The sequence below is a fragment of the Anoplopoma fimbria genome, chromosome 1 (genome assembly GCF_027596085.1).
Source record: "Anoplopoma fimbria isolate UVic2021 breed Golden Eagle Sablefish chromosome 1, Afim_UVic_2022, whole genome shotgun sequence".
Lineage (NCBI taxonomy): Eukaryota > Metazoa > Chordata > Actinopteri > Perciformes > Anoplopomatidae > Anoplopoma > Anoplopoma fimbria.
In genome coordinates this window covers 1,857,484-1,870,790 of record NC_072449.1, presented here as the reverse complement: position 1 = coordinate 1,870,790, position 13,307 = coordinate 1,857,484, and the positions used below count along the sequence as shown (strand labels likewise).

The 13,307-nt window shown below is 39.0% G+C and overlaps 1 protein-coding gene across 1 annotated transcript in view; it reads left to right on the top strand.

Annotated features, from left to right (window-relative positions):
• The first annotated feature begins 1,558 nt into the window (after positions 1-1,558).
• LOC129090307 (neurofibromin-like) overlaps positions 1,559-13,307 on the top strand; it is a 64,992-nt gene continuing 53,243 nt past the window's right edge. Inside the window, 9 exon segments of the mRNA XM_054597949.1 lie at positions 1,559-1,763; positions 5,647-5,790; positions 7,177-7,260; positions 9,134-9,324; positions 10,718-10,824; positions 10,955-11,022; positions 11,880-11,955; positions 12,239-12,396; positions 12,749-12,922. Of these exon segments, the coding sequence (XP_054453924.1) occupies positions 1,704-1,763; positions 5,647-5,790; positions 7,177-7,260; positions 9,134-9,324; positions 10,718-10,824; positions 10,955-11,022; positions 11,880-11,955; positions 12,239-12,396; positions 12,749-12,922 (1,062 nt within the window). The 5' untranslated portion in view covers positions 1,559-1,703.

Below are 13,307 nucleotides of genomic sequence, written 5' to 3'. Positions count from 1 at the left end.
AAATATAATCACATTATTATATTAGTTTATAGGTATAAATCAGGAGGTTGTAAAGTATTTAACAGTTTTAATAGCCTTTAAAATACAAAAAAATTACTTAACAAAAAAATAATTTAACAAAAAAAATACTTTTAACAAAGATTTTTATGTTTTTAATGTGAATTGGTCTTTTAATATTTCCAGGTGTATTTATTAATTATTAAACATATAATGGTTTCTGTGGACATGGATGTATTTAGAGCGGAAGTACTTCAAAATAAGACAAAAAAAATAACAAACTTTAAAACATATAGCAGTTAAAAGAAAATATAATCACATTATTATATTAGTGTATTGATATAAATCAGGAGGTTGTAAAGTCTATTTAACAGTTTTAGTATCCTTTAAAGCAGATGTAAATATATAAATAAATAAAAAACAAAAACAGTATTTAGAGCGGAAGTAGGGCCGACAGTACTTCAAAATAAATAACCAACGTTAAAAGAAAATATAATCACATTATTATTTAGTTTATTGGTATAAATCAGGAGGTTGTAAAGTGTATTCAACAGTTTTAACATCCTTTAAAAAATATATATATATATAAATAAATAAAAAACAAAATAAGATACTTTAGACAAAGCCTTCACTGTTCTTAAACATTAATTGTTATTCTAACGCTCCCAGGTGTATTCATTAATTATTAAACATATAATGGTTTCTGTGGACATGGATGTATTTAGAGCGGAAGTACTTCAAAATAAGACAAAAAAAAGAACCAACGTTAAAAGAATATATAATCACATTATTATTTAGCTTTGTCGATATAAATCTGGAGGTTGTAAAGTCTATTTAACAGTTTTAGTAGCCTTTAAAAAAAATATATATATATATATAAAAAGAAAAAAAAACAGTATTTAGAGCGGAAGTTGGGCCGACAGTACTTCAAAATAAGATAAAATAAATAACCAACGTTAAAGGAATATAGCAGTTAAAAGAAAAATATTATTATATAAATATTATTTATTTAGGTTTTTTGGTATAAATCAGGAGGTTGTAAAGTCTATTTAACAGTTTTAATATCCTTTAAAGAAAAAAAATATATATATATATATAAATAAATAAATAAATAAATAAATAAATAAAATAAAATAAAATAAAATACTTTTGACTAAGCCTTCACTGTTCTTAAACATTAGTAGTTATTTATAATATTTCCAGGTGTATTTATTAATTATTAAACATATAATGGTTTCTGTGGACATGGATGTATTTAGAGCGGAAGTACTTCAAAATAAGACAACAAAAAATAACAAACTTTAATAAATATAGCAGTTAAAAGAAAAATATTATAATATAAATATTATTATATTAGTTTTTTGGTATAAATCTGGAGGTTGTAAAGTATTTAACAGTTTTAATAGCCTTTAAAAAATATATATATATAAATATAAATAAATAAATAAAATAAATAAATGAAACAACAGTGTCTCCACACAGCCTTCTCTGCTCCTGAACGTTACTAGTCGTTTATAACCCTCCCAGGTACACCCCCCCGGACTTCCGGCGGAGTGTCATGGCGGAGGCACGGGGCTGCTGATCGGATCGCTCTCGTGCTGCATCGCGTCGTCGCGTTTCATTCATAAATCTCCCGCCAGCTGCGGCCTCGCGCTCCCGTCGCGGATCCAGGCGGCTCGCGCGTCGCGGCGACCCTCCGCGCGGCCATGGCGGCGCACAAACCCGTGGAGTGGGTCCAGGCCGTGATCACCAGGTTCGACGAGCAGGTAAAGACGAGGGGGTGTGGGGGGAGGAGGAGGAGGGGGGGAGTCTGTACCCCCCCCCTCCTCCCTACACCCCCCCCTCAGCTGGTACACAACAAGCACCATAAAGCCGCTCACATCCGGGGACTGTGGCGTTTAAAGCAACGCCAGGCTAGGCGGCTAACGTTAGCATGGCCTAGCCTGTGTAATGTAAACAAATGGGCCACCGTGGAACCAGTGGCTGCTCCTCTGTGGTCCCACTGCCCTGCCCCAGTGGCTGCTGGCTGCTTCCTGCTTCCTCATCACGAACAACGCACTCATTAACAGGGGTGATTAGTCTGGTTGATTAGCTTTGATGTGTCAGTGCTTTGCTTCATTCGTGGTAACCACGGTGACAACAGGTTAAAATGAAGGGAGCAGGAGGGGGAGAGCGGCGGCCATATTGGTTCCATTTTTGTTGGTGCATAACTAACCTCTGAACAAACTGACGACTAAAACCAGCAGTGGAGTCGTAACGTTACGAAGCCGGAGTGAATATACGTCAAAATGTATTGTAACGTTACGAAGCCGGAGTGAATATACGTCAAAATGTATTGTAACGTTACGAGTGAATATACGCCGGAGTGAATATACGTCAAAATGTATCGTAACGTATACGTCAAAATGTATCCGGAGTGAATATACGTCAAAATGTATCGTAACGTTAGTGAATATACGTATCGTAGCCCGGAGTGAATATACGTCAAAATGTATCGTAACGGAGTGAATATACGTCAAAATGTATCCGGAGTGAATATACGTCAAAATGTATCGTAACGTTACGAAGCCGGAGTGAATATACGTCAAAATGTATTGTAACGTTACTAAGCCGGAGTGAATATACGTCAAAATGTATTGTAACCGGAAAAATGTATTGTAACGTTACGAAGCCGGAGTGAATATACGTCAAAATGTATCGTAACGTTACGAAGCCGGAGTGAATATACGTCAAAATGTATCGTAACGTTACGGCCGGAGTGAATATACGTCAAAATGTATTGTAACGTTACGAAGCCGGAGTGAATATACGTCAAAATGTATCATAACGTTACGAAGCCGGAGTGAATATACGTCAAAATGTATTGTAACGTTACGAAGCCGGAGTGAATATACGTCAAAATGTATCGTAACGTTACGGGAATTGAGCCGGAGTGAATATACGTCAAAATGTATCGTAACGAACAAAGCCGGAGTAATATACGCAAAATGTATTGTAACGGAGTGAATATACGTCAAAATGTATTGTAACGTAAATATACGTCAAAATGTATCACGGAAGCCGGAGTGAATATACGTCAAAATGTATCGTAACGTTACGGAGCCGGAGTGAATATACGTCAAAATGTATCGTAACGTTACGAAGCCGGAGTGAATATACGTCAAAATGTATCGTAACGTTACAAAGCCGGAGTGAATATACGTCAAAATGCCGGAGTGAATATACGTCAAAACGTCTGCTTCCTGTGGCAGCTCATACCGGCACAATAACGCCCTGTTATCACGAATAACGCACTAATTAACAGGGGTGATTAGTCTAATTGACTAGCTTTGATGTGTCAGAGTGCTTTGCTTCATCCATGGTAACCACGGTGACGGAACAGTTTAAAATGAAGGGAGTGAATATATGTCAAAATGTATTGTAACCGCAAGATTTGACACCTTTTGTTTTGCCTTATTTTCTATAATCGGTGCAGCACTAAAGCGTGGTGGAACCAGCAAGCTAACTACCTACGCAGCTGAATGCTAGCCAGCGTATTTGGTGTAACCAGTGTAGCACTAAAGCGTGGTGGAATGAACAAGCCAACTGTACGCTAGCCAGCTCGCTAGCCAGCGTATTTTCTGTTAACAGCGTAGCACAAAATCATGGTGGAATCAGCTCGCTAGCGGCATACTAGACTGTAGCTCGCTAGCCAGATACGTTTCTCTAACTGGTGTAGCTTTAAAGCATTGTGGTGTACGTGCCCAACAAATCCGACATTTACCACCAGCTGCAGTGTTTGAGTCCCAGTTCACCCATCTTAGAGAGTTAGCAGCCAAGGGGTTAAATGCATTGTTGTGAACACATGAATCTATTTTCCCAGTAAGTCTCATCAATTCGTTCATCTGCAAGGTAGTCAGCTGTGTGTTTATGACATTAGCAGCACAGTGTGTGTAACTTTATAGGTTATTTGTAGGTGAATAAATGCTAAAACTCCTCAACACTCAAGGTGGGCGGATCGTTAAGGTCGACCTGCTGGTCTCCATTTCTGAATTTTAACATTTTTCAGAACTGTTAATCTTGTTGTTTAACGCTTAAACGGTTGATTATTAACATCTCTATTTGTCACATTAAACTTAGAGCCCTTAACTGAACAGCTTCTATTATGGTCAAACTATATTTACTTAGTAAAATGGTAGATGTAGGTAATCTTTAACTATGTCAATCATTCAAATCAGTTTGACCTGCCAAAAGTAAATGGCTTTGTTGTTGTAAAGGGAAATCTGACATCCAGGGTGTGTTGATGGGGAATAAGTGTTTTGCCATTAAAAAGTAATTTAGCTTTGTTAAGTCTCCAGAAGTCTTTCACTCCGGTGTTAGTCTCCACAGATTATGGATTGTATCCGGGGTTTAGCGGCTCAGCTTGGATTACTGCCGTTGGTTTAAGGTGTTTTATCCGATACTTGGTTATTGTTACACTAAGCTCCAACTGAAGCCTTCCAGTCTTGTGAGGGCTTTATTGAGTTTGAGACAACGAGAGTTCTCAGAGTCTACTGGAGGAACGTGTAGAACCTCTTTGGATCTTTGTGTTCTCTCTGACATGATGTGTGTCTCACTGTACGGATTGCAGAACGTTTTACTCTGGGTTTTTACTCATTTAGAACCGGTCATAGAACGTTGGTGATGTTTCAGCCCATGGCGTCTAACATGTTGGACCTTTATCCAATCCTAGTCAACTATTGTATAGCTTAATTAAAATCAAATCAAAGCCCACCACAGTTTCTTAGCGATCTGAAAAATATTGCAAATGTCTGAGAGTTTCAACTCGGTGGGTCATAAATTGCTGCTTGCCAGTGTTGGAGGATCCTTATTGTAGACCCTCACTGGGCGCCTTTCCTCTGTTGTGCTGTAACCGTCTCTAGTTTGGCTTTGAAAGACCCGGACTGAAGGTTTTGAGGGACCTTCAATACCTGCATTCTCTCTAGTGTCCACCAGGGGGCGACTCCTCTGGTTGTATAGAAGTCTATGAGAAAATGACTCTACTTCTCTCTTGATTTATTCCCTCAGTAAACATTGTAAACATGAGTTTATGGTCTCAATCTCTAGTTTCAAGTCTTCTTCAATACAGCATGATGTTCATTTAGTAAATGATGCTCCATTTAGAGTCAAACAGACCATAAAGCAGGGGATGCTTTAGGGCGGGGCTACACACTGATTGACAGGTCGACACCAGAGACGTATACGGCGTCTCTACTTCACTCCTCCTCAGTCCATATATGGTCACTTCCTGTTCACTGGTTGCAAAAAAACAACAAAGTGACAGCTAAAATGTGGAACTCAAGTTTTTAAAAACATCCTTCCACAAACCAATGAGTGACGTCACCATGACTACGTCCACTTCTTATTTACAGACTATGATCATTTTACTGTGTCGAGCGTATTTAGGACAAACCTTTTGAAATGATATGTTTTAAACATGTTCAGTATGATCTGAATGTGAACGCTACAGTATGTGAAGATTGCAGCATGATGAAAATATCAAAGCTGTTATGATATTCCATGAAGGTGAATTAACTTCAGTGTAATGTAACACCACGAGTTGAACAGCGTATTGTTTGCATCATCATCATCATCATCATCCTCATCGTCCTCTTTCTTCTTCTCCTCCAGCTCCCCATTAAAGTCGGACACCAGAACACTCACACCAAAGTCAGCACAGAGCACAACAAGGAATGTCTGATCAACATCTCCAAGTACAAGTTCTCCCTCGTCATCAGCGGCCTCACCACCATCCTCAAAAATGTCAACAACATGGTGAGTGGGCTTCTCTCTCTGTGGACGCCGTCTACAGTTCTGTCAATGACAACGTTTACATGCACTATCATATTCCAGTATGATTACCAACATGACGATAAAGTCAATGTGATGTAAACAAACAACTTCTTATATTCAGTCTATGGCTGGCACATTGTAAACTGGACTAACCAGACTCTCTGAACTGAAACTGAAAATGCAGGCTCTGCTGCTGGTACACTTGTTGGACAGGCTTTCCTTGATGGTATTTATGGTATTGCACTGGTATTTAAACACAAAGGGATGGAAGTACAGTACCAGTCCAAAGTTTGGACACACCTTCTCATTCAATGGTTTTTCTTTATTTTTATTTTTATTTTTTTCTACATTGTAGATTAATATTGAAGACATCCAAACTATGAAGGAACACATATGGAATTATGTGGTAAACAAACAAATGCTCAACAAACCAGAATATGTTTTATATTTTAGATTCTTCAGAGTAGTTGAAGGAGAAGGTGTGTCCAAACTTTTGACTGGTACTGTATTTGTGTTAAGATTGCGAAAGAAAGCTATAAATTAATATCCTTTTCCAATTTAACTTCTCTGCTCACCTGAGAGCCGTAATACGAAGTTCAACATACCCTGATATCTCTTCCTTATCTGGTTTAATATCCCTTAATGGTCACATGACACAGGCCAACCCACGGTTTGTCAATCTCATTATGAGTGTGTTACATAAAAGGGGCGGGGTTTGCAATCTTTAAAGCTCTCAGGGAGCAACTTTAGGTTCAATATTTCGCTCAAGGTCACTTCAAAATGCTGACAGAAGGGCCGGGGATCGAACCGCCAACGTTGTGATTAAAGGACGACCCGCTTTACACCCCTTTGTGTATTCCCTTAAATGAATGTATTGCTTAGATGTGTTCTTATAGAAAAGATTCACAGAAAAGAAGCTGAACTTAAATCATCTCGTTGGTGAAATGATGGCGTTTTAGCCTCATTCTCTCACCTGCAACCCTGGCAGTAAATTTAAAAACATAATATATTTATGTATATATATATATATATGATTTTTTTGCTGTGTCATCACCATGCATATCTATACAACCAATGTGTTTTATGATTAAATTGTTTACTAGTGTACACAATAGTTTATCTAGAGTCTTAGTTTTGCTCTCAAAGTCCACCAGGTTTGATTCATTTAACTTTAAAATGTATAAAAAATTGGTTTAGGAATATTCCTATATTTTTTTAATTGCAATATATTTATAGCAGAAACATTTATAGTGCAATGTGAGTTTTTTCCAACACCGTGCCGCACTAACACATAGTTTCCTTACGCTGTGTCCTGATGTTTGAATGCTGAATGAATTCTGATTTTTTTTACTCTGATTGTCTCCACAGCGGATATTCGGAGAAGCTTCTGAGAAGAACCTCTACCTCTCCCAGCTCATCATCCTGGACACCCTGGACAAGTGCCTGGCTGGGGTGAGTCCTCCTCTCTCAGCACTATCAGAAAACAAAACATCTAAATATACATTTTTAAAGACCAGTGATCCACGCCTTGTTTTGTGTCTTGTTACGTCTGGTCCTTGTGCTTCACTATGAAGTCAGACTCTGGAATGGTTCGGGATCTCTGCTGCTGTGTTTGTGCTCACCCTGTGGACACAAACCTCTGTTAATGTACTTATCCTCCATCCATCACATGCTCTTCTTCTCTGGGAGGTTTTCTTCTGTGAACCAGAAAGCTCTGGATTACATTTGCAGCCGTTTGGTTGGAGCACTGTCATCCGCTCTCAGCTTCCTGTTCAGGATTTTGTCATTAGCAGTAATAATCAGGCTACATCCACACTAAAACGTTTTTAAATGATCTCTCAGACTTTAAAATGAACAAGTTTACCTGATTATGGGTCAATAGATGGTGTCAACACGTCTCTCACTCGTTTCCTCTCGGTTTCGTTGTTGTCTGTTCTCACTCGTAGCTCTGCTGGCCGCTGAAGTCTTTGCCGTACTGGAGAACATTTATGCTTTTGTTCCTTTACGGTTTTTTTGTGAAGGTCACAATCCGCTCCGTAGGTTTGATAACGCCGCTGGACACCCCGCTCACTAATCGCTCCAATAACAGCTGCTTCCTCCTCATGTGGGCAGAAGTAGAATTTTAAAAATGCAGAATTTAACTGAACAACAGCTGCTGGTAAAAACAGCGAGGTCAGCGACGCCTTTTAATCTCTAATTTTTCAGTCTCCCCGTTTTCAAACTGAAACGACTTCAGTAGCGTTTTCAAACGTCTCCGTTTTAGGTGTAATGTGGACCGCCAGCCATAAACGTAGCAAAAGACATGCGTTTTAAAACGAAAACGTAATAGTGTGGCTGTAGCCTCAGATGGAAACCAAGTACCTTAGTTATCCTGTCGCTGCTAGCTCAGGACGAGGAAAGTGTCTTATAAAGTAATTTATGATCGAGCTGCTATTATTGTGGATTGGAGATATCGGACAGGGTTTATGATGAGGACCATCATCACCATGTTAAGGTCTCAAATGCTGCACAGAAGTAGCATAGTCACTGTAAAACCTAACGTGGCGCAACTCAGGACCATCTTCATCTTCATAGATAAGAAAGGACAGAAGGGTTTGGCTTCAGGTTTGAGACGTGAAGGTGAAATGTTGTAAATGGGACCTGGTTCTGGTTCTGCTGGTTCTCTGCTACTTTGGTTTGTCTTGTTCAGTTCATCATGTGGCTTTCAAAGGAATCAAATCCAAAAAGCAACGGCTGCAGCTGTCTCTTTCTTATAATTAATCATTTTTAATAGATGTTGCCACCTTAGCTTATTCTAGCTTTAGGTTCATCTCCTCCTCAGAGTAGGAAATGCTCTCGATCTCTCCTCGGCTGTGGTCGTCTTAGTTGATGATGAACTTGATTGTTTTGAAGAACATGAACTGTGGGAGCGCGTCTACCAATTAGCTTGTGCTAATGTCTCGTGATCAGCTGATCAGTTTCATATTTCCAATTTATTTCTGTGAGTGAAAGAGACATAAAGTTTTCAATTTGTCACGACTGCAAGTCCAAAATAATCCGTTGAGGAACAAACTTAAAAACATCTGGAACAACAATCAGTCACTTATTCTATTGTGATTCATTCCCATCATGCTCTTCTGTTAACGGAGGTCGCTTTGACTTGCGTGGTGCATTCAAGCTCTTCTCAGATTTGTTGTTCACAATGTGACACTATCATGGATCAAAGAATTGAAGTCATAAATGTTGTTTTTACTGAATATTGGCGGATAACGACAACATTAAGGATCCTCAAAGCTTCCGACGGTGACCTTTTTGTCCTGACGTTCTCCGTCCTCTCCGTCCTCAGCAATCCAAGGACTGCCTCCGTCTGGACGAGACCATGCTGGTCAAACAGCTGCTGCCGGAGATCTGCCATTTCATCCACACGTACCGTGAAGGCCACCAGCACGCCGCCGAGCTCCGGGCCTCGGCGTCGGCCGTCCTCTTCTCTCTGAGCTGCAACAACTTCAACGCCGTCTTCAGCCGCATCTCCACCAGGTAGCTCCTCTGTTCCTCACTAAAGACGCCTCTGGACTCTGTGATGACATGTGACCGACCTCTGATATGAGGGTTCTGATATATAAATGCATTTATTACCGTTAATGTTCCAATTTTATACCACAAAAACAGAGAGAACTTTCAGTTTCTGTTGGGCTTTAATGGTGTATGTGGATCAAATACCAATTTTCCATTTTTCAAATCTTTAGGTTTAGGATTGTTTACAGAAGTTGCTTTGACTTGCATGATGAGTTCAAGCTCTACTCAGTAAAAATGAGTGTTGGTTGAAGGTAAATTATAACGTCATCATGATGTGTTCAATGTAATCTGGTAAAATGTAGTGTTGGTGATAAACTAGAATAAATCCAGTAGTTTGAAGGAGATGTTTTCACATTAATATAAAATACATATTAGAGATCTTCCTCCAGCACAAAGCATTTTGCATTTTACTTGAATTATTTTCTATTTTTTAATCCCCTTTACGTTAAGGATCGGATATAAATTGGTTGACTTGAATTCACATGAACCTGAATAATGGAGAAAGATCCTGTTTGGTGATGTGACAATGTATGATTATTTCGAAGATCGCAAGATAAACCTTCACTACAAGTTTATTTCTTAGTTAGTTCTTGAATTTCTTTGGGTTTTGGACGGTTTGTTGGAGAAAAGAAGTGATTTTAATGTGTCAACCTGGGCAACAATGAGGGGCATTTTTCATTGTTTTCTGACATTATATGGACCAAACGATTAATCTATAATGAAAATAATTGTTAGTTGTAGGACTGGGCAACATATCAATATCTTATCAATATGGTTTTTGATTTTAGATAACATAAAGGCTGCAATACAGTAAAGTGATGTAACCTTCTGAATTTACCATACTGTCCTATTATATTATATTATATTATTTGCTTTAATTACATAGTCATCTTATTGTTGAAATATTTTGTGAAAGCACATAACAATATTGTTGCAATTCTTTGAGATATTTGGTTAAAAATATGATGATGTTTGATTTTCTTGTGAATGATGACACGTTATTAATTCAATAATATTCTATGTGGACTTTTATCAGACAATCATATCATTATGTTAGATATTAACAAATTCATGTTGAATTATCTTGAACAAGCTGCAATTTAGATTTAGTTTGTAAAGCGACATAACTGACCACATTTCACATCAGTTTGATATTTCACATTTCATTTGTTTACGTATTTGTGTAGCAGAAAGTATCATTTTAATCGAGAAGTAGATGTTGAGCAGGTTGATGCTGGAGAAGAGAAATCTGTGTGCTCATCAGAGGAAGGTGAAGTCAGAGTTAGTTTCCTGATTTCCCTGACTGCATTGAATGCAGCAGAACATTAACGAGTGCTTCTTTCTGTCTCTTCAGGCTGCAGGAGCTGACGGTTTGCTCCGAGGACAACGTGGACGTCCACGACATCGAGCTGATGCAGTACATCAACGTGGACTGCTCCAAGCTCAAGAGGCTGCTGCAAGGTAGGACTTCTTAAAGAGAGCTGTGTCATGTTTCAGATGTAAAGACTCAGAGAAGATGAAGAAACTGAGACAGAGGTTGAACCAATGTTTGTGATGGACGTGTGTCCATCCTGCTTTTGTTTTCTTCCAGAAACTGTGTTGAAGTTCAGAGCTCTGAAGAAGCCGGCCCAGCTAGCCGTCATCAACAGTTTAGAGAAGGTACCTCTACTTCCTGTTTCTGTCTTAAACTGTGATACTTGACCTTTTAATAGCTCTTACAGAACTTAAACTCTTCGTTTTAGAGGCGTAGTCAAAATATAGACGTGATACAAAATCTCTCTGTGATCATGAAGTTCATTGTTTCTCCTCAACCGTATGACGGAAGTCTTTACTAACAGAAGGACAGCTGGTCATGGATTACATCTCTCATCTCATGGTGCTGTTTCAATTTAGGTTTATACTCGCCGTAGTGTCCACAGTGATCAAACCAAAAAATGTCTTCAGACATGACTGCTACAAATACCGATAAAGCAACTTAAAATAAGATGTCAAATAATGAATAACTTTTTTACTAAAATAAGAAGGCCAATTCGTTTTTAAATGCTTTGAAAATCATAGAAATCTACATTTTATTAAACAACACGTTGAGCATCAACACCTTTGTGCGTGCTCGTAGCTATGAACAAAGCTTCACTCCATGTTCCTCTCCTTACAGTTCTCACACTCATAGTACTTGAGTTATCGTACATTTAGTAACTACCACCATATTTCTCTAAATATTTGTTTTTACACCAACGGATCCTCTGGATGTTTGTCCAACTTTAACGTAGATGATTATGATGTTTATTCCAACTCCAGCCACATGTGTTGCCTCACTGGAGCAGCTCCAGTCTAGTGCCAAAGTAGTGCATTATTAAATTAATAAATATGATCCTCTGTCAGATAAAAAAATAATGATTCTATTAGTCAAAAAAAATGCTGAATATTGCAGCCACTTGTTATCAGAGAAATGTTCCTTAATGTATATTCAGCTGTGTTCAGGTTGTTCTTCTGCTCATGCTGTCGTCTCTCTACAGGCGTTTTGGAACTGGGTGGAGAATTACCCCGATGAGTTCACCATGCTCTACCAGAGACCTCAGGCTGATATGGCAGGTAGGAACGGATTCTGACCATTTAACTCAACTTAGACCGATTATTCAACATTACATCTGGCTGGTGAGTTTTAACAGGGTTGTTGCACAAAAAAATCCAAGAGCAGAGGAGAAGTCAGAGTGCAGACATACAGTCTGAGGTCAGGATTCTGAGGGAGAGGTCGCGTTAACCCAATGTTTTCTGTGATTAACAGGATTATTATTTTTTTAAAGGACGGAAAAATGCGATACTGTCTCGTTCTGTTTCATCATTAACTGTGTTTGTTTTTGTCGTCTTTGTTCAGAAGCAGCAGAGAAGTTGTTCGATCTGGTCGACAGCTTCGCAGAGAGCGCCAAGAGGAAGGCGGCCGTGTGGCCTCTGCAGATCATCCTCCTCATCCTCTGTCCAGAGATCACACACACCATCTCCAAAGACACCGTGGAGGACAGCAAGGCCAACAAGGTGGGAGGAGCCAACACACACACACACACACACACACACACACACACACACACACACACACACACACAGAACAGAGACTGAACTTACAAAGTTTCAGTACCGTTTATGAAATTATTTCCGTTCAGACTTGCAGCCTGAAAACAAATATCGCATGACTATTCACGTACACTGGGCATGCAGATGCAGGTGTAAACAGGAAGTACATTGGTTGCTTAGTTACAGAAAATAAAACTTACTATAATTGTCCATCTTTAGAATTAAGAAGATCGTGCTTGATAAATAAGATCGTCCTCTATAAACTCAGACAGACAAATTTCATGGGAAATAAACGAGCTTTATGTTGTGTGTGCAGAAGCTGTTTCTGGACAGTTTGAGGAAAGCCCTGGCCGGTCAGGGCGGCAGTAAACAGCTGATGGAGAGCGCCGCCATCGCCTGCGTCAAACTGTGCAAAGCCTCCACCTACATCAACTGGGAGGACCACTCCACCATCTTCCTGCTGGTCCAGTCCATCGTCATGGATCTCAAGGTCTGACCTGCTTCTGAAAACACACATTTATTCTCTTCATGTTTAGTTTTCTATTTTGGTCACAGTTGCTGGACGGTTGAATTGTTCGACTGAGATCCTTCTGATGGTTTGATTTATTGTTTAAGCTTAATGGCAAAACGAGAAACTGAAAGAGGGATTTGTAAACGATACATTTACATACTAAACACATTTATTAAAATATGTTTCTGTATATAGTTTGTCAGTTAGAGGAGTGAAGGTTTCTTTAGATAAACATTAATATGCAGGAGACTCCAGGAAAAAGATTTGAGGTGGTTTATGTCTGTTTTCTTTTTGCTGAAGGAAGTTTTGTCCGTCTTCATTTCAACCATTAAACTTAATTAAAATAAAATCAAACCAAATTAAA